At 45.5% G+C, this 27,946-nt stretch overlaps 1 protein-coding gene across 12 annotated transcripts in view; it reads right to left on the reverse strand.

The window, feature by feature from the left end:
• Positions 1 to 261: 261 nt before the first annotated feature.
• The window catches only part of CCDC170 (coiled-coil domain containing 170), a 70,059-nt gene continuing 42,374 nt past the window's right edge, over positions 262 to 27,946 (reverse strand). For 8 of the 12 annotated variants that reach the window (XM_034765402.1, XM_034765396.1, XM_034765398.1 and 5 more), the window contains 4 exons: positions 24,723 to 24,896; positions 23,625 to 23,867; positions 14,968 to 15,204; positions 262 to 1,896 (listed from right to left, as the gene is read on the reverse strand). In XM_034765402.1, coding sequence (XP_034621293.1) covers positions 1,696 to 1,896; positions 14,968 to 15,204; positions 23,625 to 23,867; positions 24,723 to 24,896 — 855 coding nt within the window. In that variant the 3' untranslated portion in view covers positions 262 to 1,695. The other 4 variants (XM_034765397.1, XR_004645093.1, XM_034765405.1 and 1 more) reach the window with 4 other exon arrangements.

Consider the following 27,946-nt stretch of genomic DNA (forward strand, 5'->3'; position numbering starts at 1 on the left):
CTCCTGGAAGCTTGAATTTCTCTCACTACAAGGGCATGTGCCTGTTGTGTGTTATTTTGTACATGTGTGAGATGTACAAATGGGAGAGAGATTATGTAAATGAAAGAACATCTGTGTGCTCAATTAAATAGGATTTACAGTTCAAAAAAAAATTTTAAATGATGTAATTATATAAAACCTTGAAGGGACACTAGTAAAAATCAGTTCTTCAAATTAAAAGCCATTTCTGGACAACAGTGAAGCAATATGTTGACCTAGTCCTTTTTTTTTTTCTTTTTTTAAATGAAGTTTCTTCTTGTCATTAAACTTTTTGATGCATTGAATCAGAATATTTTTAATTAATTTTAATTAAGTAGAGCTACAATTTGAACTGCTTAAAAAGCAACAGCCAGACAAATACAACAGCTAAGAAAAGATTTCTGCTGCTCTACAAAAGACATCATCATATTTTCTTTTCAGGAAGTAAAGGTAAGACGTGATCCCTTCAAAAATATCTGTGATATTTAAATGACAGGACAGTGTGTGAAGAGATTAATATTGAAGAGATCTAAAGTTATTTTCTACCTTTGTTTTGGCAACTGAGTAGTAAAGGAAGATTACTGGAAGAATTGAGTTCTTCATGCCAAAAATGTGGTGCTTTTATGGCATACAAATACAATCAAATTTATCCAAACTAAAACCCCTTCATGAATAAAAATGCACAGAAGGGGAGCTCTGATTTTGAAAGTAGAAGCTGGGCAACCTCAATTCCACTGTATCATTCTTAGCTGAAGGAAAAACTAAAAGGCCAGAGGGTCTGTTCCCCTCCTTGATTTTTGTAGCAGTCAAGATCCATTAGAAAGAACATTGCATAATTGTGAGTCGATCTTGGCCATTCCAGGGCTCCCATACTACTGCATGGATATTGGCTAGTTTTGTGCCATCCACATGCTCCTACCTAACCCCTCTACAGTATGTTAATTATGCAAAAGGGAACTTGTTGCAATTACGTGTGTTGCATCACAACTTACACTGCTCTGAGGTGAGAGCATGCTGCTTCCTAACTTCATATCCTCTGGCTTTCCACCACCCAATTAAGCTGCTAAAGCTCAACTACAGTGGGCGCATAGGGGCTAACAATGATGAGAGCAAAGTATGTGTTGGTTGGGGGATGTAACTGAATAGCTACCTCTCTTATCTGCCCAACAATCTGGCTGTCCTATGAACCATGCAGCAGAGGCAGGTTTATAGTTTAAAGCTTGATTACATACAAGCTTTATATTGGGGGTGATATGGCTGGCCTCTTATCAACCTATGTGAAATTGTACAGTTAACTGTCATTAACAGTAGGAGGAATTACATATGTTTGTTCCTGGACAGGGAAACAGACACCTATTAGCTGTATTAAAATATTGCTTATTAAAAATACTTCTGTGTCTAGAGTGCACGAAATTAAAATTTAGGTTGGATCCTTTTCTGTATTTTGTTTCACTGCCGGTACAGTGGGTGAAATCCTAGCTCTACTGAAGGCAATTGCTAACCTCCTCTTGACTTCAATGGGGCCATGATTTCACTCCATATGTACATTTAGAGAGAGATGGTTATAGGAATATTTGCTCAAATCACCCACAATCCCCTCAGGACTCAGTGTTGAAAATGAACATCAGCATAAGAGCCAGCTGAGTTCTGTCCGGCTGTCTCTCAAAGAGGCACTGTTCAGTGAAGAAGCTGTAAGTGGCTTTGCGAGTGTCCATCTTGCCTCACTGCCACATCTTTGAGGCAGACACAGGGAACAAAATGGTGCTGATGAGAATGGATCAACCCCTCGAGACGTGTGATGATTTCATAGTCAGGGAGCGCAAGGCTGGTAACACTAAGGCCCAACATATGCGAGACCACCTCACGGAACTCTGCCAGCTGCAAGAGCAAACAAACAAATCAATCATTCAGACAAGGGGAAGGCTGGAAAAACATTTACATACACACACACACACACACACACACACACACACACACACAGAGAGAGAGAGAGACAAGTAGTACTTGTATCAGGGATTCAAAAATTATGTAATTGTTCCTTACAACTTGAAAGTTTTGTCATTGTTCTTCCGCATGATTAGAGATTTTGGTGGACTAAACGGCTGGGGTGGCTGGAGACTGGACATAGCATCTTCACCTCTAGGTTTAATAGCAGAAAAAAAGTCATCATACAAAGTCTGTTGGGCAGCCTGTGTTTAAAGGCAGGGGGTTTTTGGTCCAATTCCAAGTGGATAGATGTGCACATGAAAAGTCACCATCAATATTGTTGGCAGTCAAAACAGGAAAATTAGGACAACAGCAGCTACGACACTGCATGCACACAGGTGACACATCTAATGAGTAAAAATGGCCCAGGTCTACGTAGTCACTTTTCAGATTAGAACCACACTTTAATAAAAGCTATGAGGCAACATTCACCCATCTTCTCTCCCTGATTAGATTTTCTAACCAAGCTAGTTTAGCACTAAGGGGAAGGAGAAGCATTAGCAGATGTGCCTAAACTTGCAGCTTCTAACTTCCTCATATTGCCCGTGGCAGGCTGCAGCCCTCTCCCAGCCTCTCCCAGCCAGTTTCTTTTAAATTACCTTCATCCAGCTCCAGCCGCTGGCATTAAAAGTATTTCAAACAAAGTAGACCTCAAAACAACATCTTTATGATATTGTCCTTTCCACCCAGGCATCTCTGCTTTTACATTCTTCAAATCTTCCTCCACCACCTGCAGGACAGGTCAACCCACCTGTCCTGTCCTCTCTCTCCTGTGTCAGAAGAGGCCAGCGGGTAAACAATCCTTCTCCTGCTAAGATCTCTGCATTATGATGGAAGACCCAGAGTATATACTGCCCTCCTTCCCAGAACTTGTCCTGATTGGAGAGGAGAGGATTCTAGTTCCACTCTACACTACTAAGTCATGGTCCCAGACCCTTAAGGAAATAATAATCTGTGTTTTTCCCCAGACACCAAAGTTTACCCTGAGACCACTTCCTTTCCCCAAGCATCTGCCTCTGCCATTTCCTAGGCCCTCATCTGCTCCAGAACTTCTGGAACCTTAAAGGGGCATGTCAAGGGTCAGGGCTTGGCTGGCCTCAATCCTCACTATTTCTTAAAGGGGACAGAACACCCTGTTACATCACCCATATCTATCTTTGAATAGTGAGCTAGATGGTTTTGTTGTTGGGATACTAGATGAATTTCTGTCATCATGGGCAAATGAGATAACCCCCCACAACACAACACAATTAAAAGAGAGTAAGAGAGAGAAAGCCTTCTCCTCCACAATTTCTAAATGGTTTATTTATTTATTTATATTGCCAGCAGTACATAGAGGTCCCAACCAAGATCAAGGCCCCATTGTGCTAGAAAGAGTACAAACACAGAGTAAGCTATACTCAGGCCCTGGAGAGCTAACAATCTAAACCCTCTTAACTCACTGACAATTAAGTTGTAAAATAGAGTAGAAACAAAAACAAATACACTCCCAAAATACCCTGGTTACCCCTCCTCCCCCGAATGGAATCCAGAACATTAAGGTTATTATAGCATATCTAAACCAAATTCAAATTAAGAAAAAACAAATGCAAAGGCCAGATCCTGAAGACTTTAGTCAGGCAAAGTCTCACTGCAGTCAGCAACAACTTGCATGACTACAGACCGAGTGAAAACCGAGTACAGACCTTCAGGATTTACAGCTAAGTTCAGAAAAATAAATAAATCAAATCATCATAAAGTACTGAGGGATCTTAAGGATTCAACCTGGTAATATCTGCCCTAAATTAGGTCCAAAAGCTGTGAAAGAAAGGTTATAACAATAGGCTAAACAATGCAGCACTGGAGGGGCCTCGTATTTCAAAGTGCTCTTCCCAGTGACTTCAGAGCCAAGCCTGGAGGCTATAACTCAGAAGCTGCGGTGGAATGCTGGAGCAGCATGGTGGAGAATTAGCTGGATTTTTTTAAAGGGCTCACTCAAGGTTGGATCCAACAGGCCGCTAAGCTGGCATTTGTCAACCAGGACCTCAAACATGTTTAAAAAAAAAAAAAATCTGGAGCGCCCATGTAGTCCTCTAGCTCTTGGATCCACGAGCCAGTTGGCCAGGGAGCATCAAAGCAAGAGTAGCTCCCCATGTTACTTCTTTCCTTCCCCCACTAACATCCTCAAAGTTCCTGATCAGATTAATTCCTTCCTGTAGAATAAAACTAGAAGAGGCTCCTCTTGCATCCAACTTTGAGGATTCACTCAAGAGCCACATGGGAAACTCTCTTCTCCCATGGGATAAATATGATGCCTCAAAAGCACTTCCAGTCCAAGATGACCAATATGCTCAAGACTGAGCTTGGTGCATGTTTGTTGTTCTCTGTATCGTAGCTGAAATCTGTTTTTCATCCTTTCCTTGAGTTGAAATAACAGCCTTTATTTTTCAAATCTTGCCTTCATTTTTTGGGAGGCAATTCCACTGTAATAAGCCAGTTAAGGAACATGTGAGTATGCATGGTTTAGCATTGCTAAATGCCAGAATGAAGGGAAGCCACAAACTCTCAAGGTATGTCTACGCTGCCATGCAAGCCACAGAATTGCTGACGTGGGCCAGCGTAAGTGTTTTATTATAGCATAAACATACCCTCAGACTAATACACTGCTTGATTTCAGCCAGTGGAAGATGCATATAAAAGGATATGGAAATCTCATTATTTCCTTTCTTGTCATGGAGGAAAGTTACTGGCATAAATGGCTACATTTGAGGAACTGTAAACATTTTAGGAATTTGGAGTCTCACATACTTCATATCTACTCCACCCTTCTGTACACAGTATATCCATCATTTTCTTGGCCATCCTCTTATTCTTCCCCTGCAAACTTCATACATGCTTATATCGTCTCAGCCTCCGCCTTACAGCTTCTCTGATATCACACACTTTGGTCTCACTCCTGATGACATCATTCCACATGTGTTCCCAAAAGGTCACCCCCTCACTGCCCTCAAATATATCATTACAATGGCTTTAAGTCTTCTCAAGTGCCTCTCTTTGGTCACCCATGTCTGTGATCCATACAGAAAAGTTAGACTTACCATGTTTTGTATAGTTGTCTCTTAAATAACCTGGGTAACTGTTTATCATAAATTACTCCCACTTATCTTGCTCTAGACATATCCTGCACTCAGCAGACTTGCTTGCAGTTCTCTATCAATTTCTCCATTACTGCTAACAGGGGGAAGGATAGCTCAGTAGTTTGAGCATTGGCCTGCTAAACCCAGGGTTGTAAGTTCAATCCTTGAGGGGGCAATTTAGGGATCTGGGGCAAAAATCAGTACTTGGTCCTGCTAGTGAAGGCAGGGGGCTGGACTTGATGAACTTTCGGGGTCCCTTCCCGTTCTATGAGATAGGTATATCTTCATATATATTATTTTTGTATTAACAAATCATGAAGGTACTTAACCAGAAACCTAATTTAGGCACTGGCCCTCAATGTTAATATTTATCTGTCTTGGTTCTGTGCAAGTCAACTACATGACTTCAGTCTTTGTTTTTACTCATTTTGAGGCCATACTTATCATGGAACCATCATGCAAACCCATCACCATCTGGACAAGATCCTCTGTTATCCCACAGAATCATAGCAGAAGTCCCAGAAGTCACCTAGATATGTTGAATGCTTTTTCCAAATCGAGGAAAGCCAAAGCGTACTCGATGTTTCCCTCCAACTTCTTTTCCACCATTTGTTTAGCAATGCACATACCATCTGTTGTTCCTTTTCTAAAACCAAAATTACGCCTTTCTTAAAACAGGTTCCACTATTTGGCAAACACGGCTATCTATGATTCTCTCCGTTTCATGCAGTGGGACAACTTAATTCCTCGGTACTTTGAACAGTCATGTATCTCACCTTTTGTTTGTATATCAGTACCAGTATGGACGGTCTCCATTCTCTTGGCATTTTCTTCTCTTTCTAAACTGAGCGCAGGACTCATCTGAGCCAGCATACACCAATCTCTCTCAAGTCTTTGATCATCTCTGCCATGACTTTGTCTAAACCTGTTGCTTTTCTGGATGCCATCTTCAGCAGTGCAGCTTTGACGTTTGCCTCTAACAAGTCAATAGATATTCAGTGTAACTGTAGCTGTGTCAGTCACAGGATATTAGACAGACAAAGTGGATGAGGTAATATCTTTGCCTGGACCAACTTCAAAAGCTTTTCTCTCTCACCTACAGAAGTTGGTCCAATCAAAGATATTACCTCACCCATCTTGTCTCAGGTCAATAGATAAACACTTTAAGAAAATCAACTTTCCTGCTAATGAATTGTAGCAAGAAAACAAGAAAATCTGTTTGTTCAAAAAAGAGGTGAAAAGAGAGCTGACTGCCCTGCAGAGCAAAATATATTATAACAAGCTGACCAAAGACCAACATTGCTCCCCTTGCAAAAGTGCAGAACAAGAGACATTGATTTTTATTCAGACTATTTTAACAAAGTGACAGGTCAAACAAAAGCAACATAAGAAGCAGTGCAAATATATACTGAAATATTTCCTTAATGCTACAGTATGTCTTGCCTGGAGCAGAACTACGCATTTGTGCTCCTAATTTGATGCACTGCTGTATGTGTTTCGTGAATATTTATTAAAATTTGCTACTAAAATATTTAGTGACTAGAAAAAAAAAACAATGAAAATTCTGCTTCAACTTTGCAAACAATCATCATCATCATGACAAATCTCCAAGGGACATGGCTTTGTGGCAAATCAAGCACCACCTGGGTTTATCTCTGGCAAGGAGTTTGAGTGGTCTGACTGTATATTCAGAATATGTCCATCACTGGCAATCCTGTTGTGTCACCAAAGCTTTTGGTGGCCACATGATCTCTGGCCATGTAGCCACAGTCCTTGGTACACACTTCAGAATTCATTGGTTTTCCATTCTTATATGTCCATACTAAGAAAGCTGCCAAAACTGAACTGATGCTGATGGAGGGATTGGTGGATTTGGCTTTGAATATCCTCATTTCTGATTTTGCCATGCCACTTGATATGGAACTGCTGGTGGAGATCACAAGAATCAAAAATGTCAATCTGGTGTTCTTCAGCTTTCCTCAGTGCCCACATTTCACTTACATACAAGAGACTTGGTATAACTTGTTGTGATGGGGTGGACTAGTCCCAAAGGCCCCCTGCTGGAGGCTTCAGGGTTCTGCCACACCCATCCCAGGAAAGGAGAAGTGGAGAGGTCCTCCAAGCAGGCTAGAGTAGCTGCAGGGGAAGCAGCCAATCAGGGCCCAGGAGGGCCATATAAAAGGAGATGCAGAACAGAGAAGTAGTTAGTTGCTGCATGAAGCAGAAGAATGGACAGCAGGCCTGGCAGCCTGGAAGAGCAGCAGGACTACAGACACTTAAGTCTGCTGGCAAGGACTGGGGGAGCAAGAAGCTCCTGGCTGGCTGCTAGGGACTGAGTAAGTACTGACCCTGAGGTGGGCTACAGAAAGATAGCGTCTCCAGGAAGGAAGCCCTGAGGATACAACCTCATACCAGGGCTGGAACACTTAAAGACTAAAGCCCAAGGAGGGCTACAGAGAGACACCATCAGAAGGGTACTGAGATAGGCCCTGTGGACTGTATACCCCAGAAGGGGTTTGTGCTGGCTAATGTGCAGACAGCGTGACTCAGCTGAGTCACTGAAAACCCTCCTGAGAACCAATGAAAGGGGTCTCCAGACCTAAAGAATGCAGACACAACCAATAAGAAGGGGGCACTCGCAAGAGGTGCCAACCCCGTTACACTGGTTCTACAGATCTGCCGCTTTGTAGCAAGCTTGATGTCACTATGCCCCATAGAGGACACTCAAGGGCCTAAAACATGGCAGCAGCTGCTGTTATAAGAGCATCCGCATCTTTCCGGCATCCTCCTTTGAAAACAATGCAACATGGAAAATAAAAGCAAGGCTGTTCTGCTGAAATATCACAAACAGACTAGTATTACGTACCGTATGAACTTCCATTTAAGGGTTTCTTCAGACACAACAAAACCTGGCAGGGGTTTAGACTAGTTGACCCTTGCGGTCCCCTCTAACCCTATGATTGTATGATTCTATTATTTCAAACTTATCACATATATGCACAGTCCTAAATTTCACTTCATCCAGTAACAATTTTCACTAATAATTAGAGAATAATAATCTCTATATACTCAATATTTCTGATGCAGAAATAAATAAATTCACATTACATTTTCTTTACCCTCAGCCCAAGAAGAAAGTTGAAAAGGGTCTTCAGCCATGGATAACAGAGAGAATCTTACCACACAGAGATCAAAAACTGAACCAAGTACGGTGACATTTACATTCCTATCAAACATTAAAATATTGCATTTCAGTGCTTGAGCTGAATCAATATCAAAATAAAATATATTTGGGATTTTCTTTGTGGTTGATTGTGTATAAAGGCCATGTAGGGATCTCAACAATTGCTTTGAATGTCCTTTAGACTGATCTTATTAAGACAGATGATATTAGATTTAACAAAATGCAAGTATTATTCTTGAATATGCAGTAATGACAGCTAAAATGGATATATTTTTCTTTTCATAGTGCAAATACAGAGACCTAAGAGATTACAGGTGCTGGGGGGGGGGGGCTGGGCAGCGGTGCATGGCTCGGGACCCCCTTTGGTGCTGGGGGGGTTGGAGGCTCCCTACCCAGTTCCGCGTGTCCCTGCAGCTCCTAGGGGGAGGGGCAGCCAGAGGGGCTCAGTGTGCTGCTCCCGCCACAAGAGCCAGCTCCGCAGCTCCCCCTGGCCGGGAACCACAGCCAATAGGAGCTGCAGGGGTGGTGCCTGCGGGTGCACGCAGCACATGTTGCTCCCTGGCCCCTCCACTTAGGAGCTGCAGGGACATGCTGATAGGAGCCAGGGAGCCCCCCACCCCAAGGTAGGCACCACCCCTTTGCCCCAACTCCCAACCCTGAGCCCCCTCCCACACACACAGACTGCTGCTGCTGCTGGCCACTGCAGAAGTCCTGGAGGTCACAGAATCCATGACCTCCATGACAGACACGCAGCCTTACTTATACATAATATTATCTCAGCACTCTCCCCCACCCTCAAGCTTTGGCCTCTGTTTCCAGTTCAAGCAATATTTTTCTCTATAAATGAACGTCTTCCTTCAATATTTATTTTATTATTATTATAATACCTGCAGATATATTTGTGCCCTAACTATGCTGCAGCCTCTGTTCCCTCCACACTGGTTCTTAGGCCCAGCCTCCTTGTCCAACCAGTCTCAGTCTCCTCTTTCCCTGCCCTCCCCCCCCCAGCTCCTTGTCCACTCTCAGTATTCCCTACCCCCAGCCAACTGGCTCCCAATCACCTAGCCATTTCCCTCACTGGATCTAGTCCCAAGCTCCCAGTTTCCAACATCAGTCCCAGTTTTCTCTCCCTCCTCCCCCAGTCCAACCAGGCTCCTTGTCGCAATCTACACTTTTCTCCCTCCCCCAAGTCTGATGTTTGTCCCCTATGTATTCAAATCAGACGGCTTCCTCCTCCACACTGTATGGGTGGCCCAGCAGTAGGAGGAGGATCACTGGGAGCACAGGAGAGACAGGCTCATAGTTCCAGTGCCTGGCCCAGAGCAACTATTACAGAGCAGCTATTACAGAAAAAGTCCAGTCTGGGCTGGAGCATGCTCAGTCACTCTGTGGGGATGGTGCATGTGCAGCCCAGTCAGTCACAGAGGCAGCCGTCAGCAGCTCCAACGTGCTCAGTGCAGATGGAATCTTCCGTGATTTTTAAGTTGCTAAAATCTAAGAATTCTCTACTGAGCATGTGTGAATTGAGATTTTTTTCAAACATGTAACCCTTCATGAAAATCTGCCCAGATTTGGCAGAGACAGCAAAAGTCTTGTTCCTTAACATAAAGGACAACTCCTTGCTAAATTTCAAGTCCCTGTTTCAAAGCATGGGGGCATTACAGCTTTTCAAAGAAACTGTTGCTGGGATTCCTTTTTGAAAACATGACCAAAACAATCATTTTACCTAGCTTTGTTCCTGGAAATGGGTGAACTGTTTTAGCTGAAAATTTCCCATAAATTTCAGCCCAGATGGTTAAAGGTTGGCAATGTAATAGGCAACTCAAAATGGTCTTATAATGGAAAGTGTTGGGAAACCTCAATAATTGCCCCACCTGTAATAATCAAACACAAGCAATAGGTAGTAGCAATAGATGCACACATGTGATAAAGTTGGTGGCTTTAATTTTGCACCTTCCAATGACCTCTACACTCTCATTCTGGATTCCAAGATAACAGTATAAAGCATTTATTTATATCTAAACCTTGGAGGTTCATGAAGTATCATATCTTAATGTCACAAGAGCCTGATACCAGGACTCATGCAGCTGAGTTCCCTCAGGTGAGCCTGGGTCTAGCTGTTTCAATCGTCAGATGATAGCTTAAATGAGCCAAGCAGGGCTGTGGAAGAATTGTCTGATTGGCTGGCTGGACCAAATTGGCTGAAAGGAACCAACAGGTCTGCATTTACACTCAGCAGCAGATCACTGGCTGCTCAACACTTACAACCGCAGCTGTGATCATCCTGGCCTGCCTTGTTTCCAGCCTTGTTCCTGTCCTCTCCAGTCTGCCCCAGCCCTACTTTTTTGCCTGGCTTCTGACTCTGGCTGTGACTCCTGGCTCTGGTGATGATCTCTGGCTTGATTCCTGGTTCCTAACTCCAGCTTTGCCCTGTGACTCCTGTCTCCAGCTCTAACGACTAGGTCAGACTGCCCAGATCCTGATCCTGACAGTTTGAGCAACCCCCACCCCAAAAAGAGAGGACTTTGTTCAGCTTTTGGGATGGGCCCCTCTAAAGCCAATGTCTCCTTACTGGAGTTGATGGTGACCACAGAAAATTTCGGCAGTTCTTAAATCAGTGCCACCTCTTGTTCCTGCTGTACCTACAGTTGTTTTCCACCATCTGAACCAGGGTGGGACTTCTTAGACTGCTATCCAGGGAACCATTGGTCCGAGCTTCCCCACTGCCTGAGAAATCCAGTCCCCTAATTGAGTCAGTTCAAGGAGTTTGCCCAAGCCATGCCGGTGATCTTCAACCATTCAAATCACAAGCACATAACAGAATCCAACTTCCAGAGAACCATGCAGGGATGCTGGCCAGTTGCTAACTATGCGGAAGATTTTCAGTGCCTGGTGACACAAAATGAAACAAGGTGCTACCACTTCTGGCTTGGTCTAAAGAATGAAATCAAGGATGAGCTGGTGTGACTAGAACCCCCAGCTTGCCCGGGCTCATTTATCAACCTGTCCATCGAGATTATCAATCGCTTATCAGAACGCCATCAAGAAAGAAGAATGGCTTCTCAGCCCACACCCAACTTAACAGCTCCAGCTAGTCAACATCCAGCACCCACCCTACAGCCTGAACTCATGCAGGCTGATGTGGCCCAGACCCACTCCGAAGCAGAGAAGGCCTGACATTAGGCATTAGGTGTCGGTCTCTACTGTGAGGAATCTGGGCACTTAGCCTCGACTTGTCCTACAAAGGCCTGTTCTGCATCTTCATCAGGAAATGCCAAGTTCCACTCCCCACATCTGTCCACCGTACCTAATCAGAGCCCAACTCAGTTTCTGCTCAGTCCACGGCATTCTGTCACATCTGAGGCCAGCTTGAAGGCACTGATCGACTCTGGCATCCCCAGTAGTTTTATGGACTTGGTCTTCATTTGAGTGCAGTGAATCCCAACTCATAAGGCCTTAGCTGATCTAAGAGAATCCATTGACAGATCACTCCTCTCATCAGGTCCCATCACGCATGATACTGCACCCTTAGAACTCACAAGCCTTCAGGGCCATTGCAAAACTCTTCCATTTGGTCTGGTTCTTTCCCTGTATTTTCTGGTCATCCTTGGTATTACCTGGCTTATTACTCATGATCCACATATCTTCTGTAGAATGGGCACGGTTCATTTCTGCTTATCACATTGCAATGGTCCTCTCTCCCTGAACCTGGTCCCAAACCAGAGGCTATCTGCAGTTCAATCCTGGGGAAGCCCTACCCCTCTGTGTATCCCAGAACAGAAGGGATAAGTCCAATGGACACTCAGTCAACACTCACCTTGACAATTCCAGTGAAGATCCAGGACCTTGCAGATGTCTTCAACAAGAGGAAGGCTGATACCTTCCAGTTTCATGTCGCTATGACTGTCCCATTGACCTCCTTCTGGACATATTTACTCCCTCTCAGAGCCCGAGCTGCAAATGCTAGGCTAACCCCGAGGGAAGGACTAAGCCCGAAACAAACTGTGGGAGGGCTGTGGCCAAAGGAAGGCACAGGAGGTACTTCCTTTGCCACAATGAGGGACATTTAAGATGGCACTGCCCCCAGAGAAGGAAGGGGAGGCCAGAGGATCAGTCTCAATCTGAGACTGCCCTGAAGGAGGGGGTGGTGAGCACCAAGGCCCTAGAAGGGAGACTGTCTGGGGCAGAGGGGCCCCAGATAAATAAGGGAATCCATGCGGGGCAAGACAGGCCACAGTGGAGACCCAAACAAAGGGGGGAACCCACACGGGAGCCAGACAGGATACAGTGGGAACCCAGACCCTGGAAGAGGGAAACAGGTTGCTCCTCTCAGTGGAGAGCCTGCGGCAGGAGTGAGACATCCTGCGGGCCCAGCAGCAGGAGAAGCTGGGGAGGTAGACTCCTCGAGAATGGGGGAGACAATGGAGTTGGGGCACAGCCAGAGGGCCAGGCCCTGAAAAGGATACCGTGGTCCAGGAGCAACCTGGGTCCTCACAGACAGCGGAGACGGTGGAGAAGCAGCGATGGAGAGTGAGACACCACAACAGGAGGATGCCCTGCTGATGGACAGAGCTAATTCCTGGAGCAACCAGTTACACCAGCCACGAACCCTTGCTGGAAGTCACTCTGTCCAGCCACTGCCCACCCACCTCAGCGCTGGTCCATCATGGCCCTGGACTTCACTGTAGATTTACACTGCTCCCACAGTTGTACAGTAGTGTTAGTTGCAGTTGACCTCTTCACTATGGTGGCACACTTTGTCCATTCTCACACAGTCTCTACTACCCAGAAACTGCCTGCCTCTTTCTAGAGCACGTTTTCTGGCTCCACAGACTACAGACTGACACCATGTCAGATCAAGGCCCACAATTTGTCTACTACTTCTGGCACAAGGTTTTAAATTCCCGATAGAGCTCCTTACCTCATCAGCATACCACCCACAGATCACACCAATAGACAGACCAAACCAGATCTTAGAGCAGTACATCTAGTGCTTCCTGAATTATGACCAGCATAATAGGGTCTCCCTGCTGCCTTATGCAGAGTTGGCCTACAACAGTTCGATCCAGGCCTCCTCCTGACAGAACCCATTCTATGCCAATTGCAGCTTCCATCCCTGCTTTCATGCAGCATTGACCACAGACTCCCTGGTCACCCAACTGCATCACCTGCAACAAGAACTTTTAGAACATCTGGAAGCCACCAAAGTAACCTACAAGCATTATGACAATAACAGCTGTCAGGATGCACCAAACTTTAGTATCAGGGACAGGGTCTTTATATCATCTCAGAATCTGAAATCAACCCAACCATCAGCTAAGTTGGCTCACAAATACTTAGGCCCATTCGACATTCTTGAGCAGATCAACCTGGTGACACTCAAGCTTCAATGACCACAGTCAATGAAGACCTATCCAGTGTTCCAAGTCTCTCTCTTAAAACCTTACATAACCTAAATAACCCCTTCTTTGGTCAATCCAACCCACCACTGCTGCCCATAACAGTCCCTGGACAAGAAGGGTACTTTGTCTGACAGATTCTTGACTCCGAGCAAGTTTAATTGCTTGGTGGACTAGGACGACTATGGTCCTGATGGCCAATCACGGGAACCGGCAGAGAACATTCATGAATCAAGATTAGTATGTGATTTTCATTGGGTCCATCTGAAAGAAGTCCAGGTGAAGGGCCCCAGAAGATGCTCTTGACAGGGTTACTGTCAGGAACTATGGCATTGAGTTCCCTCGACAGAGCCTAGTACTAGCCAGTTCAGCATTCAGGAAGGTTAAAGGTTAATGAGCCCAGCTGGGCTGCTGCAGAACTGATTGGCTGGCCCACCTAATTGGCTAAAAGGAGACAAAAAGATCTGCATTTAAGCTCATCAGAAGCAGCAGTTTGCTGGCTGCTCAATGCTTACACCCACAACTGCCATCTTTCCTTTGCCTGCCTTGTTCCCAGCCTTGCTCCTGCCTTGTATCCAGTCTTGGCTCTGGCCTTGCTCCGGTTCTGCTCCAATCTGCTCTTGCCCTGTTCTGATCCTGCCTCAGTCTTCCCCCAACCCTACTCCCCTGCCTGGTTTTTGACTCTGGCTCTGACCCCTGACTCCAATTAGGCTCTGGCTCTAGTCCTTGGATTGATTCTTGACTTCAGCTTTGGCCCAGGACTCCGGCTACCAACTCCTATCCCTGGAATTAACCACCAAGCATTGCTCAGGCTCTACCACTAGGGCAGACCACCCACATCCCAGTCCTGACACCTGGTTTGTTGGAGAGGAAAAAAAAGTTACCTTTGATATATTTTCAAAATATTTTTGAATTTTCCATGAATCTGTCGCCTATACATGGCAAAGTAATTAGGTTTTACTGGCTGATAAATATGAAAAATTGAACCAATAATAAAGAAGTTGGAGTTCTAAAGTATTTTTTAATCTAACTTCTCCAAAACGTGGCATAAACTGAATACTTAGTGGCATACAGTGACACAAAAAGTCTTATTTGGCACTCTTTTGGGATGAGTTGCATAACTGTGATGACTTTGCCACTCATGAATAATGCAGCCATCCCAAACTCATGTCAGTAAAACCTTAATACTAACATACACACACACGATACCAAGTTCTCACTTTCCAAATGGCATCTACCAATTATCTATCATATTTATACCTACCTGCCTTTCTCTTTTTGATACCTCTGCCAGGGTTGTTTTAAGCGCTTTCAGTTCACTGGTAACTGCTTCTAGCATACTCCTGGCCCTTTCTTTATCCTCCTTAGCTTCATGCTCCGTAAACTGTAGCTCTGATTTGACACAGATCAGCTGCTTCTCAGCCTTCTCCTTCATCTTTTCCAGCTTGCCTTGAGACTTGTTTAGTTCCTCAATGGTTCTAGTCTGTTCTAGAGTTTTGACCTACAAGATTAATGATAAGAGGACTCTTAAGTTCTTCACATTGACATTTATGAGAACCCTATAGCAAAGATGGCTATTCTAGAATATATTTTTTTCTGTTGAGATGAAGATAGCTTTTTGCTACTGTAAAGCAACAAACATTTTCACAAGAAATTCAGAACTAGTGAAAAGCTAAAACTGTGTTTCATTTAAGTTCAAAACTTTTTCTCCCAGGTTTGATAGAATAGATTTTCTGAGGACAATTAAAGCAACACACATTGGACTGTGTTCAACTGTAGCCATGTTGGGTATTCCACATCCCATAACACTAACTCCAAGTCTTCTGGATTGTATTTACAGCTGCTATGTAGTACATACTTAGGCCTGGTCTACACTACGGGTTTAGGTCGACTTTAGCAGCGTTAAACCGAATTAAGCCTGGACACGTCCACACAACGAGGCCCTTTCTTTCGACTTAAAGGGCCCTTTAAACCGGTTTCTTTACACCACCTCCGACGAGGGGATTAGCGATAAAACCGGCCTTTGCGAGTCGGAATTGGGGTAGTGTGGACGGAATTCGATGTTATTGGCCTCCGGGAGCTATCCCACAGTGCTTCATTGTGACCGCTCTGGACAGCGCTCTCAACTCAGATGCACTGACCAGGTAGACAGGAAAAGACCCGCGAAGGTTTGAATTTCATTTCCTGTTTGCCCAGCGTGGAGAGCACAGGTGACCACGCAGAGCTCATCAGCACAGGTAACCGTCATGGAGTCCTCCCAGGATCGCAAAAGAGCTCCAGCATGGACTGAACGGGAGGTACGAGATCTGCTCGCCATATGGGGAGATGAAGCAGTGATAGCTGAACTCCGTAGCAGTAAAAGAAATGGAAAAGTATTAGAAAAGATCTCCAAGGCCATGAAGGACCGAGGCCATAACAGGGACACACAGCAGTGCCGCGTGAAAATTAAGGAGCTACGGCAAGCCTACCACAAAGCCAGAGAAGCAAACGGAAGGTCCGGGGCAGAGCCGCAAACTTGCCGCTACTACGCGGAGCTGCATGCGATCCTAGGGGGTGCAGCCACCACTACCCCAACCGTGTGCTATGACTCTCTCACTGGAGAAACACACAGGGAAGACGGTTCGGGGAACGAGGAAGATGACGATGGAGGTACTGTAGGTAGCTCACAGCAGCAAGGAAGCGGAGAAACCGGTTTCCCCAACAGCCAGGATATGTTTGTGACCCTGGACCTGGAACCAGTAACCCCCGAACTCACCCAAGACCCTCAGGGCACACAGGAGACCTCTGGTGAGTGTAACTTTGTAAATATTTGTAAACATTACAAAAAAAAAGCAAGCAAGTCTGTTAACGTGTATGGGGATGGAGCGGAAATCCTCCAGGGACATCTCCAGAAAGCTCTCCTGGTTGAAATGGGGTGATTTTATTAAGGGGGACATTCAGAGGCGCCCGTTCCTGCTCTTCTGACCAGAAATGTTCCCCGCTGTTAACCACGCGGTGGGGGGGAGGGGTGAAGTGATCATCCCAGAGAATCGTGTGTGTGTGTGGGGGGGGTGGTTTACTTGTGTTTGTGCCGCATGTTAACCGGGAAACCGCAGCCCCCTCCTTTTACATTGAAACCCCATTTTAAATGGACAACCCAATTCATCCTTGATATGGGAAATGCGCTGCTGTTTGCAACCTTTCCCGCATGTTAAGAAGGTTAAAAAAGCCAAAACACTGTGGCCTACGATGGCTGCCTGCAAGCCGAAATATGCGACCTTGTAATGAAAGAGTGTACCCATTGTTCCCTAAAATGTGTCTTTTTTAACCACCTCTCCCTTCTCCTCCACCAGCTGCAAATGTTTCTCCTTCGCAGAGGCTCGTGAACATTAGAAAGAGAAAACGTAAGACAAGGGACGAGATGTTCACGGAGCTGCAGATGTCCGCCCAGGCTGATAGAGCACAGCAGAATGCATGGAGGCACTCAATGTCGGAGATGAGAAAAGCCCAATATGAACGAGAGGAGAGGTGGCGGGCTGAATCGCGGGAAGAACAGAGCAAGTGGCGGGCTGAAGACGATAGGTGGCGTCAGCTTGCAGACAGACGGCAAGAGGCAATGCTCCGTCTGCTGGAGCATCAAAGTGATATGCTCGAGCGTATGGTTGAGTTGCAGGAAAGGCAGCAGGAGCAGAGACCGCCGCTACAGCCCCTGTGTAACCAACAGCCCTCCTCCCCAAGTTCCATAGCCTCCTCACCCAGACGCCCAAGAACACGGTGGGGGGGCCTCCGTCCACCCAGTCACTCCACCCCAGATGATCGCCCAAGCATCAGAAGGCTGGCCTTCAATAAGAGTTAAAGTTTTAAAATGCAGTGTGTCCTTTTCCATCCCTCCTCCCCCACCCATCCCAGGCTACCTTGGCAATTATCCCCCTACCTCTGTAAGGAACTAATAAAGAATGCATGAATGTGAAAAAACAATGACTTTATTGCCTCTGCAAGCGGGAGGGGAGGGGAGGGTGGAGTGGGGTGGTTGGTTTACAGGGAAGTAGAGTGAACCGGGTCGGGGGGGGGGGGTTGGAGGGTTCATCAAGGAGAAACAAACAGAAGTTTCACACAGTAGCCTGGCCAGTCACAAAACTCGTTTTCAAAGCTTCTCTGATGCGCACCGCGCCCTGCTGTGCTCCTCTAACCACCCTGGTGTCTGGCTGCGCGTAATCAGCGGCCAGGCGAGTTGCCTCAACCTCCCACCCCGCCATAAAGGTCTCCCCCTTACTCTCACAGATATTGTGGAGCGCACAGCAAGCAGCAATAACAATGGGGATATTCTTTTCGCTGAGGTCTGAGCGAGTCAGTAAGCTGCGCCAGCGCGCTTTTAAACGTCCAAATGCACATTCCACCACCATTCGGCACTTGCTCAGCCTGTAGTTGAACAGGTCCTGACTCCTGTCCAGGCTGCCTGTGTATGGCTTCATGAGCCATGGCATTAAGGGGTAGGCTGGGTCCCCAAGGATCACGATAGGCATTTCAACATCCCCAATGGTCACTTTCTGGTCCGGGAAGAAAGTCCCTTCCTCCAGCTTTCGAAACAGAGCAGAGTTCCTGAAGACGCGAGCATCATGTACCTTTCCCGGCCATCCCACGTTGATGTTGGTGAAACGTCCCTTGTGATCCACCAGGGCTTGCAGCAGCATTGAAAAGTACCCCTTGCGGTTTACGTAGTCGGTGGCTTGGTGCTCCGGTGACAAGATAGGGATATGGGTTCCGTCTATGGCCCCGCCACAGTTTGGGAATCCCATTTCAGCAAAACCATCCACTATTGACTGCACGTTGCCCAGAGTCACTACCCTTGCTATCACCAGGTCTTTCATTGCCCTGGCAAATTGGATCACAGCAGCCCCCACCGTAGATTTGCCCACTCCAAATTGATTCCCGACTGACCGGTAGCTGTCTGGCGTTGCAAGCTTCCACAGGGCTATCGCCACTCGCTTCTCAACTGTGAGGGCTGCTCTCATCTTGGTATCCTGGCGTTTCAGGGCAGGGGAAAGCAAGTCACACAGTTCCATGAAAGTGGCCTTACGCATGCGAAAGTTTCGCAGCCACTGGGAATCGTCCCATACCTGCAGCACGATGCGATCCCACCAGTCTGTGCTTGTTTCCCGGGCCCAGAATCGGCGTTCCACGGTATCAACCTGCCCCAGTGACACCATGATTTCCACATTGCTGGGGCCTGTGCCTTGTGAGAGGTCTATGTCCATGTCAATTTCCTCATCACTCTCGTCGCCGCGCTGCAATCGCCTCCTCGCCTGGTCCGGGTTTCGCTTTGGCATGTTCTGGCTCTGCATATACTCCAGGACAATGCGCGTGGTGTTCATAGTGCTCATAATTGCCGCGGTGATCTGAGCGGGCTCCATGATCCCAGTGCTAGCTATGGCGCCTGGTCAGAAAAAAGGCGCGAAAGTAGTATCTGATGGACCAGGAGAAGGAGGGCGGGAGGGAGGGAGGGCCGAGTGACGACATGGCGTACAGGTACAGGAACAGGGAGAAACACAAACAACTGTCACACAGAATGGTCCCCCCAAAGATTAAACTGGAAACCCTGGGCTTAGCAGGCCGTTGATTTCACGGAGGAAGGGGAAGCAAATGAACACAGAACAAATCTATTTTTTACATCTTAAGGTGGCAGCCGACGCTGCAGCATGAGTGACAGCCATACCAGTACGATGACGATGGGTACCAATCATAATATACCATCATCTGCCAAAAGGCAAGGGGCTGCTGCTGTGTAGCAATGCAGCCCCACGTCTGCCAGCCCCACGTCCGCCAGCACCCAGCATCGCCCTCGGCCTCTTCTGGGTGCTTAGCAGACAATATTGGGCAATTGGCAGAAAATAGTATATTATGACTGGTAACCGTCATCATCAAAACAGTAGCATGTCTGCCCAGGTGGCCATGATTGACAGCCATACCAGTATGACGATGACGGATACCAGTCATAATATACCATCGCCTGGAAGGGGCTGGTGCAATGCAGCACTACGGCTGCCAGCGCCACGGCTATCACTCATGCTACACCGTCTACCGCCAAAAGGCAGTTAGCAGCTGCTGCTGTGTAGCAATGCAGTCCCACGTCTGCCGGCACCCAGAGGACATATGGTGACGGTGAGCTCAGCTGAGCTGAGCGGGCTCCATGCTTGCCGTGGTATGTTGTCTGCACAGGTAACCCAGGTAAAAAGGCGCGAATCTATTGTCTGCCGTTGCTGTGACGAGGGGGGAGGGGCCTGACAACATGTACCCAGAACCGCCCGCGACACTGTTTTGCATCATCCGGGCATTGGGATCTCAACCCAGAATTCAAAGAAAAGGCGCGAACCGCTTCTCAGCTCGAGCTGTGGCGCAAACGTAGTATCTGACGGCCTAGGGGAAGGAGGGAGGGGGGCCGAGTGACGACATGGCGTACAGGCACAGGGAATTAAAATAAAGAACGGTGGCTGTGCATCAGGGAGAGACACAAACAACTGTCACAGACTGGTCCCCCCCAAAGATTAAACTGAAAACCCTGGGTTTAGCAGGCCGTTGATTTGACGGAGGGAGGGGGAAGCAAATGAATACAGAGAAAATCTATTTTTTTACATCTTAAGACAACGGTGCAGCGTGACTGATAGCCCTCGGCATCTTTCTGGGTGCTTGGCAGCAAATACGGGGCGGTGTATGACGATGGTCTTCAGGCCTATTGCACGAGCTGCTGCTCAGGGAAGACTCTGCTAACGTGCGATGACCCGACTTGTAATAGGCCGGCTAACAGTCATAATACACCATTTACTGCCAAAAGGCAAGCCCCACGGTTGCCAGCACCCAGATCGCCGATGAAGGCTACCAGTCTACTGCACCGTCTACCGCCAAAAGGCAGTTAGCAGCTGCTGCTGTGTAGCAATGCAGTCCCACGTCTGCCGGCACCAAGAGGACATATGGTGACGGTGAGCTCAGCTGTGCTGAGCGGGCTCCATGTTGTCTGCACAGGTAACCCAGGTAACCCAGGTAAAAAGGCGCGAATCTATTGTCTGCCGTTGCTGTGACGGGGGAGGGAGGGGCCTGACGACATGTACCCAGAACCGCCCACGACACTGTTTTGCATCATCCAGGCATTGGGATCTCAACCCAGAATTCCAAGGGGCGGCGGAGACTACGGGAACTGTGGGATAGCTGTGGGATAGCTACCCATAGTGCAATGCTCCGGAAGTCGACGCTAGCCTCGTACTGTGGACGCGGTCTGCCGACTAGAGCACCTAGAGCATTTTATTGTGTGGACATACACAATCGGCTGTATACAACCGATTTCAATAAAACCAGCTTCTATAAATTCGAACTAATTTCGTAGTGTAGACATACCCTTAGAGGTCAATGACAGATTGCAAAGATCTCTTGACTTTATTATACTGCTTTCTTTGTCACATAAACAGATTTCAGTAGTTCACTATTAACGTATGTTATTATACTTCAGAGTTAGTGTTCCATGTTTTCAGTTTTTACTGATTTTCACCAATAATTTATCAGGTTTTTTAATTATAGGAGTTCAATTTTTACTGATTTACACATGTTTATCAATTCTCTCTCTCTCTCTCTATATATATATATATTTTATAAAAAAACTTATTTTTGTTAAACACTAATGCTTTAAGCGATTGTTGTGTCCTGCAGCTCTAAGACTGAAGCAGTTCTGCAGCATAAAACACAGAATACACTCAAGGTTGAGGTTGGAAAAATCAAACAACATTAGAATTGTGCTATGATTGGTTCACAAGGAGATGCTGCCCACCTATTTCTTTGTGTGCGCTTAGCACAGCACTGATATTTAAACAACCAGTCCTCCACAGATAAAGATAAGGTAAACCTGGGGTGAAAATGCAAATCTACGCCTGAACAACAAGAAAATCAGTGCTTAGAAATTTTCAAGAAAAGACGGGAGTGAAGAGGATGCATTGCACTGCAAGTACTGCAACACTGAGGTCAGTGCTCATGCTGACAAAATAAAGGAGTAAGTTGAAAACAAATGACACAAGAAGCTTAAAGAAGAAAGCGAGCTTTTGGATAAACAGTCAATATCAGGAGCTTTCTTTCATTAAAGCCCTAGTGAGAGGACGCAGCATGATTGTGCCAATGAATTTGTGCGTACTTTGTTTCACCGGACAACTGCTGTTAATTGCTAAGGGGCCTATCGTTGACTTTGTGCAACAATACTGTCCAGCAGCAAAACCCCTTCCTAATGCAGACAACCTCACTTGTAAGTATCTGAAAGAAAATAACTGCTTAAGAATCTAAACGGATGGAATGAATTGATGGAAATGTGGTGTCTAGGCTGATTTTTGATGAGTCTCCTCATGCCTTGGGTGGTCTGATTTTTGGCCTTTTGTTTTTGTTTTTTAATTTCAAAGCGAATAAACCCACATTCTTTTGTGCTGATGTGACATTCATCCCCTCTGCTGACACCCATTTTGTTGAGGCAGCAATAACTGACATGTTTGAGTTGTACCAACTAACTTGGGATAACGTGGCCACAACTAACACAGATTCTGATTCCTACATGGCTAAATTTGCATGGGAGATTAAACTCAACCAGTAACTGGAGATACTACCTATTACCTGTCCTGCTAACCTGATTAACATTGCACTGTCAGCAGCTATTGCTATAGAAGAAATGAAAGAGGTGAAATCTTGCATCATTGGATTCAGGGTAGTTTTCAAGCATGCAAACAAGTTGAAGGCTTTGTTTTACACCGTGCGAGACGAAATGCAGAGCCGACTGCCGATTACCTACCCGTTATGCCACATCAGTGGATGAGCTTGTACTTCACTGCCTGGTATGTAAATAACATGTGGACTGTTGATGTGTCTCCTAGATCATACTGAATTTGTTGGTTCTAAAGCAGAAACTCTGAAGAGACTGGCAAATAACCAAAATTACAGCCAGATTCTGCCCACCAAGGTAATGTTCATTGTTGAAAACTTGGAATCACTGTGTGACACACACAAAACACTGGAGTTTTCTCTGACTACTGTCAACATGATTGCCAATACAGAAAATTACCAAATCCTGACAACCAAAATCTCAGCTGAATTAAGCATAAAAGTAGCAGGAGAAACATACAGCAAGAAAACCCAGCTGCTTCTGGAAATCCTTCCGACCCCGCAACATGAGAAAACCAAAAAAGCATTCCAAACCTTCAAACACAATGTTCAGCGAAAAATGGGAGATGACTGTGGCCCATAATCTGAACCCCAAAGTGTTTGGTGCTGAAGATTCTTTTTGAAATGTCATCCAGGTGTTGTACCCCTTCCTCTCAAGGTGAATTTTGCAGCAGACTATGACCGTTATGCTAGAATGTTTCAATGATTTGCCACGAAAGATGAAATTTCAAATCTGAAAAGGGAATTTACTGCTTACATGATCATGCCTCACCCTAACAATGTGAAACTGGATGTGCTGGCTTTTTGGAACAGTCATCAAGACACACTCCCCAACTTCAGCAAAGTGGCACACCAAGTCCTGGGATCTATTAATACAGAGTGCTTATTTTCAAACTTGGACTACCTCCAAGACAGAATTATGTGAGTGTACGCAAACCAGGATTTCTTAAAAAATTATTAGCTCAGAGAGACAAAAAATACCTTTGTACATTAAAAAAAAGTTTTAATTTTATTGTAGTAAAATGTGTATATTATGAACTTTTTTTGGTTTTCTTTTTTCCCTGTTTTTTAATTATTTTTAACCCCATTTCATCCTGGTTTTAATGTTTGGGAAAACACCAACAAATTCCTGGAATTATTTTTTACAAAAAAAGCTGAAAACGTGGAACACTATTCATAATATAAAATTAGCTCCAATTGTATTCAGTCTTCTCCCTCCATTGGTAAACAGAAACGGTAAAATGTAACCATGTTACTCACTTTCAGTTCATTGGTGTCAGACAGTTTGGCTTTGAGATCAGTGTTCAAGTCTCTTGCCAGGCCCAGCTCCTTCTGTAACCTCTCCACCTTCTTCTGTAACTTTCTGATGGTGAGGTTGGCCTCATCTCTCTCCACAGCGAGGGCTGTTCGCACTTGCTTTTCCTCTTCCAGCTGGGATATTTTCTGCCGCAGAAGGTTCATATGCAGCTCTTTGCTCTCAAGCTTTTCTTTCTGAGCTTTCAACTAGTTTTAAGAGAACAAGGGGATTTCAAAAAACAAACATACATCCAACTTTAGCAGCAATCACATGAATGGATTGTCATTGTAAGTTTGGTCCTTCTGAAGCACATTTCTGTAAATCTGACCTTCTCATTGTTTCCTGCAGAGCTCCGTGCAACTCTGCCCTGGCCTACATTGGTACTTCAGCTCTATCTAATCACCCTACACCGCACCTCTTACTACTTCCCTGGCCACCTCCACTGCTCCTTCTATTTTGCTGCTTACATGTAGAACACCGACCCTATCCTATAGGATTACATACTTAACCATCATGCATAACACCTGAGCTTGCTTTTACAGTTACCAAACGTGTTATCCTGCAGGTTAGCCTAACAGTGGGTGAAGAGCTCAACCACAGTAGGATGGCTGATAGTATTTGAGCCAAACCACACACATGTAACAGATTTCAATCAATGACATCATAGCTGTGTCTGAAAATTTAGAATACCAAAAAGATCAAGTATTTACTAAAGTATTAGTTCAGTTTTATTAACTTCAGTGAATGTGATTTGCAGACTGTGCCAACGAAAGGATACTTCTACATTTAAATATTTTTGGTATGCTATAACAGTAGTGGTGTTGTTAGGAAGTGTTCAATTGACCTACTTTTTTATTGTTGTTTTACTATGCAGTTTGGTTGCTCTGGGTTGCAAACATGTTTATCATCTCTTCGGATGACAGACTGTATCTTTGTATGTTTGTACAGAGTGCGGCTTCAATTTTAATTGGGGCCTCTGGCAACTACTTTAATGAAATATAGTAATAATAATGCTCTTCTTTTTAACAGATAGGAGATGAACTCAGCCCTCCTTTACTTACCTTCCTTTGTAGGTTGTGTGCCATAGTCTTGTTTTCAATCACTGCATCACTTTCCAGTTTGACCAACTGCTCTGCACGGGCCAGAATCGCATCCAGACTCATATCGAGCCCAATCTCAGATGCAACACTGTCCAGCTTCATTTTATCAGAAAGTTGTTCCAGAAATTTAAGATACTGAAACAAGAAATGGGTAAGTGGAAAGAGAAAAGGAGTCATTTAGCGTCCTTAAATAATCCAAACCATTTTCCTCTGTGCAGGCAAACATCTAAGTACAGCCAACAGTCCCCATTTCAAAAACAGGAAGCTCACACTTAGTATCCTCTTACAGTTAATACAACTCAGATATTTCTCAAACTGATCTCTCTTCATAGGTATTTGCTAGAAAAGAGTTGAACCTATAGTATTTAGTAGTTTAATGATACAAGGGATCCTATAAATCTGTTTGCCACAGAAAAACATGGAATTTGTGTTTTTACAGAGAATTTTTAGTTTTTACATTTTGTAAGGGCCAGATTGGATAATCAGGAGAATGGGTGGGGCTTGGGCTCTCAGCCCCAGGCAGCAGGGCTCGGGCTGTCAGCTTAAAAATTGTAAATATAATCAATAAAATATTGTGTTCAATCGATACCTATCTATATTGTGGCTGGGGACACTAAAGTTCAGCATTTCATTTAAATTGTGGAAAACCACAGATTTTTATGTTTCTTTTTAATTTGAGAATTTTGGGGGGGTTATCATGGCAAACTCGGATCCCTGGTGATAACCTACCATGATACATGCCAAGCGCAACTGATCTAATAGGTAGACTACAAATCAAATTTGTATTATACGGTCACACATGACATTGCTGTGTAATATTTTGTTTAATTGTTCTGGAATGAGAAACGACATTTTAAATCCAACTAACTAGATTTTGCCCCTAGTTTACACTTTATCTAGGATGAGGTTTGAAACAACATGAATATTTCCTGAGATAACCAGACAAGAATAAAACCAGAGACAGCAGATGTGAGGTCAGGTGTTGGGAGAGGGTACACAGGGGATGTGATGGTGGACTGAGGAACAGCACAAACAGTAGGCGGAAGAGATCTACTGATTCAACTATTGGATCTTTCTTAATCTTCTATCCCCTTCTCTATTTGACTTCTTCCAGGATCGCCTGCAGTTCAGGTGTAAAGAGACAGAGCTGGATGTCATCCCCAGGTTCAAAGAACTCACTGCATTGAATATTCGCCTCCTAATCAAACTACACCGGCTGCGACCAATCCGGTATGGACATGGCTGACTTGCTCATCACATGTTGTGTCTTGGAGAAATTTCTAACCTGGCGGAGTCCAGCCCTCTCCAGGCAGCTCCCTTTCAGTCGCCTCTTATGACATGCAGGAGAAGCAGTGGTCCTATTCGGTCCCTGAACCCACAGGGGACAGAATAGGAACAATACAGCTGGCACCTCCTAGGAGTCTCTGAAGTCAGATGGAAGAACTTTGGAGAGGCACGAATGGAAGAAGGCCAGGTACTCTACTACAGTGAAGAGTGTATCAATGTTAACGGCATAGGATTTCTTGTGCATAAGGATATCAAGAATTCAGTATTAGGATACCACCCAATATCCAGCAGGCTTATTTCCATCCGTCTAAAGGCAGTACCGTTTAATATCACAATGGTACAAGGCTACACCCCTACAACAGACTATGACGATGAGCAAATTGAAGGTTTTTATAATCAGCTCCAAGACATCATCAATAAGGTACACAAGAAAGATATCCTGATTGTACAGGGAGATTGGAATGCTAAAGTGGGTACTGACGCACAGGCAGATTGGCAAGATTATTGTGGCCCTTTCTGTAATGTAGTAACCAATGAGAGAGGACTGAGTCTTTTGGAGTTTGCCAGCTATAACAATCTGGTTCTTGCAAACACATTAGGAGTACATAAAGCAAGTAGAAGATCAACATGGCATGCACCTGATGGTTTACAACACAGTCAGATCGACTAAATCATGGTGCAAAACAGATTTAGTTCTGGGATCAACAGAGCTAAAACAAGGAGCTTCCCAGGTGCTGATGTTGAAAGTGATCACACCCTTGTGATGCTAAACTTTTGGGTGCAGCTACAGAGCTAAATTAAAAAGATCTTGTTCTGTTTCATGGCTGCCTTTAGAACCCAGGAGGGTGAAACTGTCAAGAATCTTTTCTGATTAATGCTGCTGCTGGTTGGAAAAGCTACGAATGTCAGCAGAGGCAGGAACTGGAGCTATTCACTGAGGAGCAGAACCTAAAATATAGAGACTGCTGACAGGTGGCACAGTAATGAAGAAAGACCTCTTCCTCACACCACCCTCCTTGCAGCAGACATCTGGAGACAAGTAAAAAAATGAAAAGCCTCTTCCCTTATGGGGGAAGTGGGAGGATTAAACAGAAAGCTCCATCTCCCTTCCTGTAGCTAGAGGTGGAGGTTAACATTTACCAAAATTTACTGTATTAGCAAGCCACTGATAGAAAAGGTGGAGGAGCAGTGTCCAGAGACAGCAGTCTGGTAGACAACTCAAAATAGTCACTGGCTTCTCACCAAAGCATTGATCCTGGACTGATAATCTGGACACCTACCTTTGTCTTCTTCTCTGCCTCTCTGGCTAGTTAGTTTAGTCCTTTAGGTATCAGTTAATATTTCAAGCCCTTATTTAAAAGTTTTATATGCCCCAAAGCACCAGCATGTGAACTCACAGTTTGAGTACTCACTAAAACAGGGGTTCTCAACCTTTTTCTCTCTGAGGCCCCTCTTGACAGGCTATAAAAACTCCAGGCCCCAGCAGGGTGCGGGGGCATCAGGGCAGGGGCCTTGGGGATAGGTGTAGTTTGACTTCTATTTGGGGGAGCAGGGGCCAGCGGGGCTCAAGCCACCTCCACATGGCGGGGTCCGGCGAGGGAGTGCCACCTCCATCCCCTGACTCACCTTAGCAGGCCACTCAGGGTGCAGGGAGAGGGGTACTAGGGGCTGTGTGCAGGCAAGGGGGTAGCTCAGGGTGCAGGGATGGGGTGGCTAGGGGCTGTGTGCAGGCAGGGAGTAGCTCANGTAGCTCAGGGTGCAGGGATGGGGTGGCTAGGGGCTGTGTGCAGGCAGGGAGTAGCTCAGGATGTAGGGAGAGAGGTACTAGGGGCTGTGTGTAGGCAGGGGGTAGCTCAGGATGCGGGGGGGGCTAGGGGCTGTGTGCAGGCACGGGGGTA

This window comes from Trachemys scripta, chromosome 3, assembly GCF_013100865.1.
Source record: "Trachemys scripta elegans isolate TJP31775 chromosome 3, CAS_Tse_1.0, whole genome shotgun sequence".
In the NCBI taxonomy this organism is placed as follows: Eukaryota; Metazoa; Chordata; order Testudines; family Emydidae; genus Trachemys; species Trachemys scripta.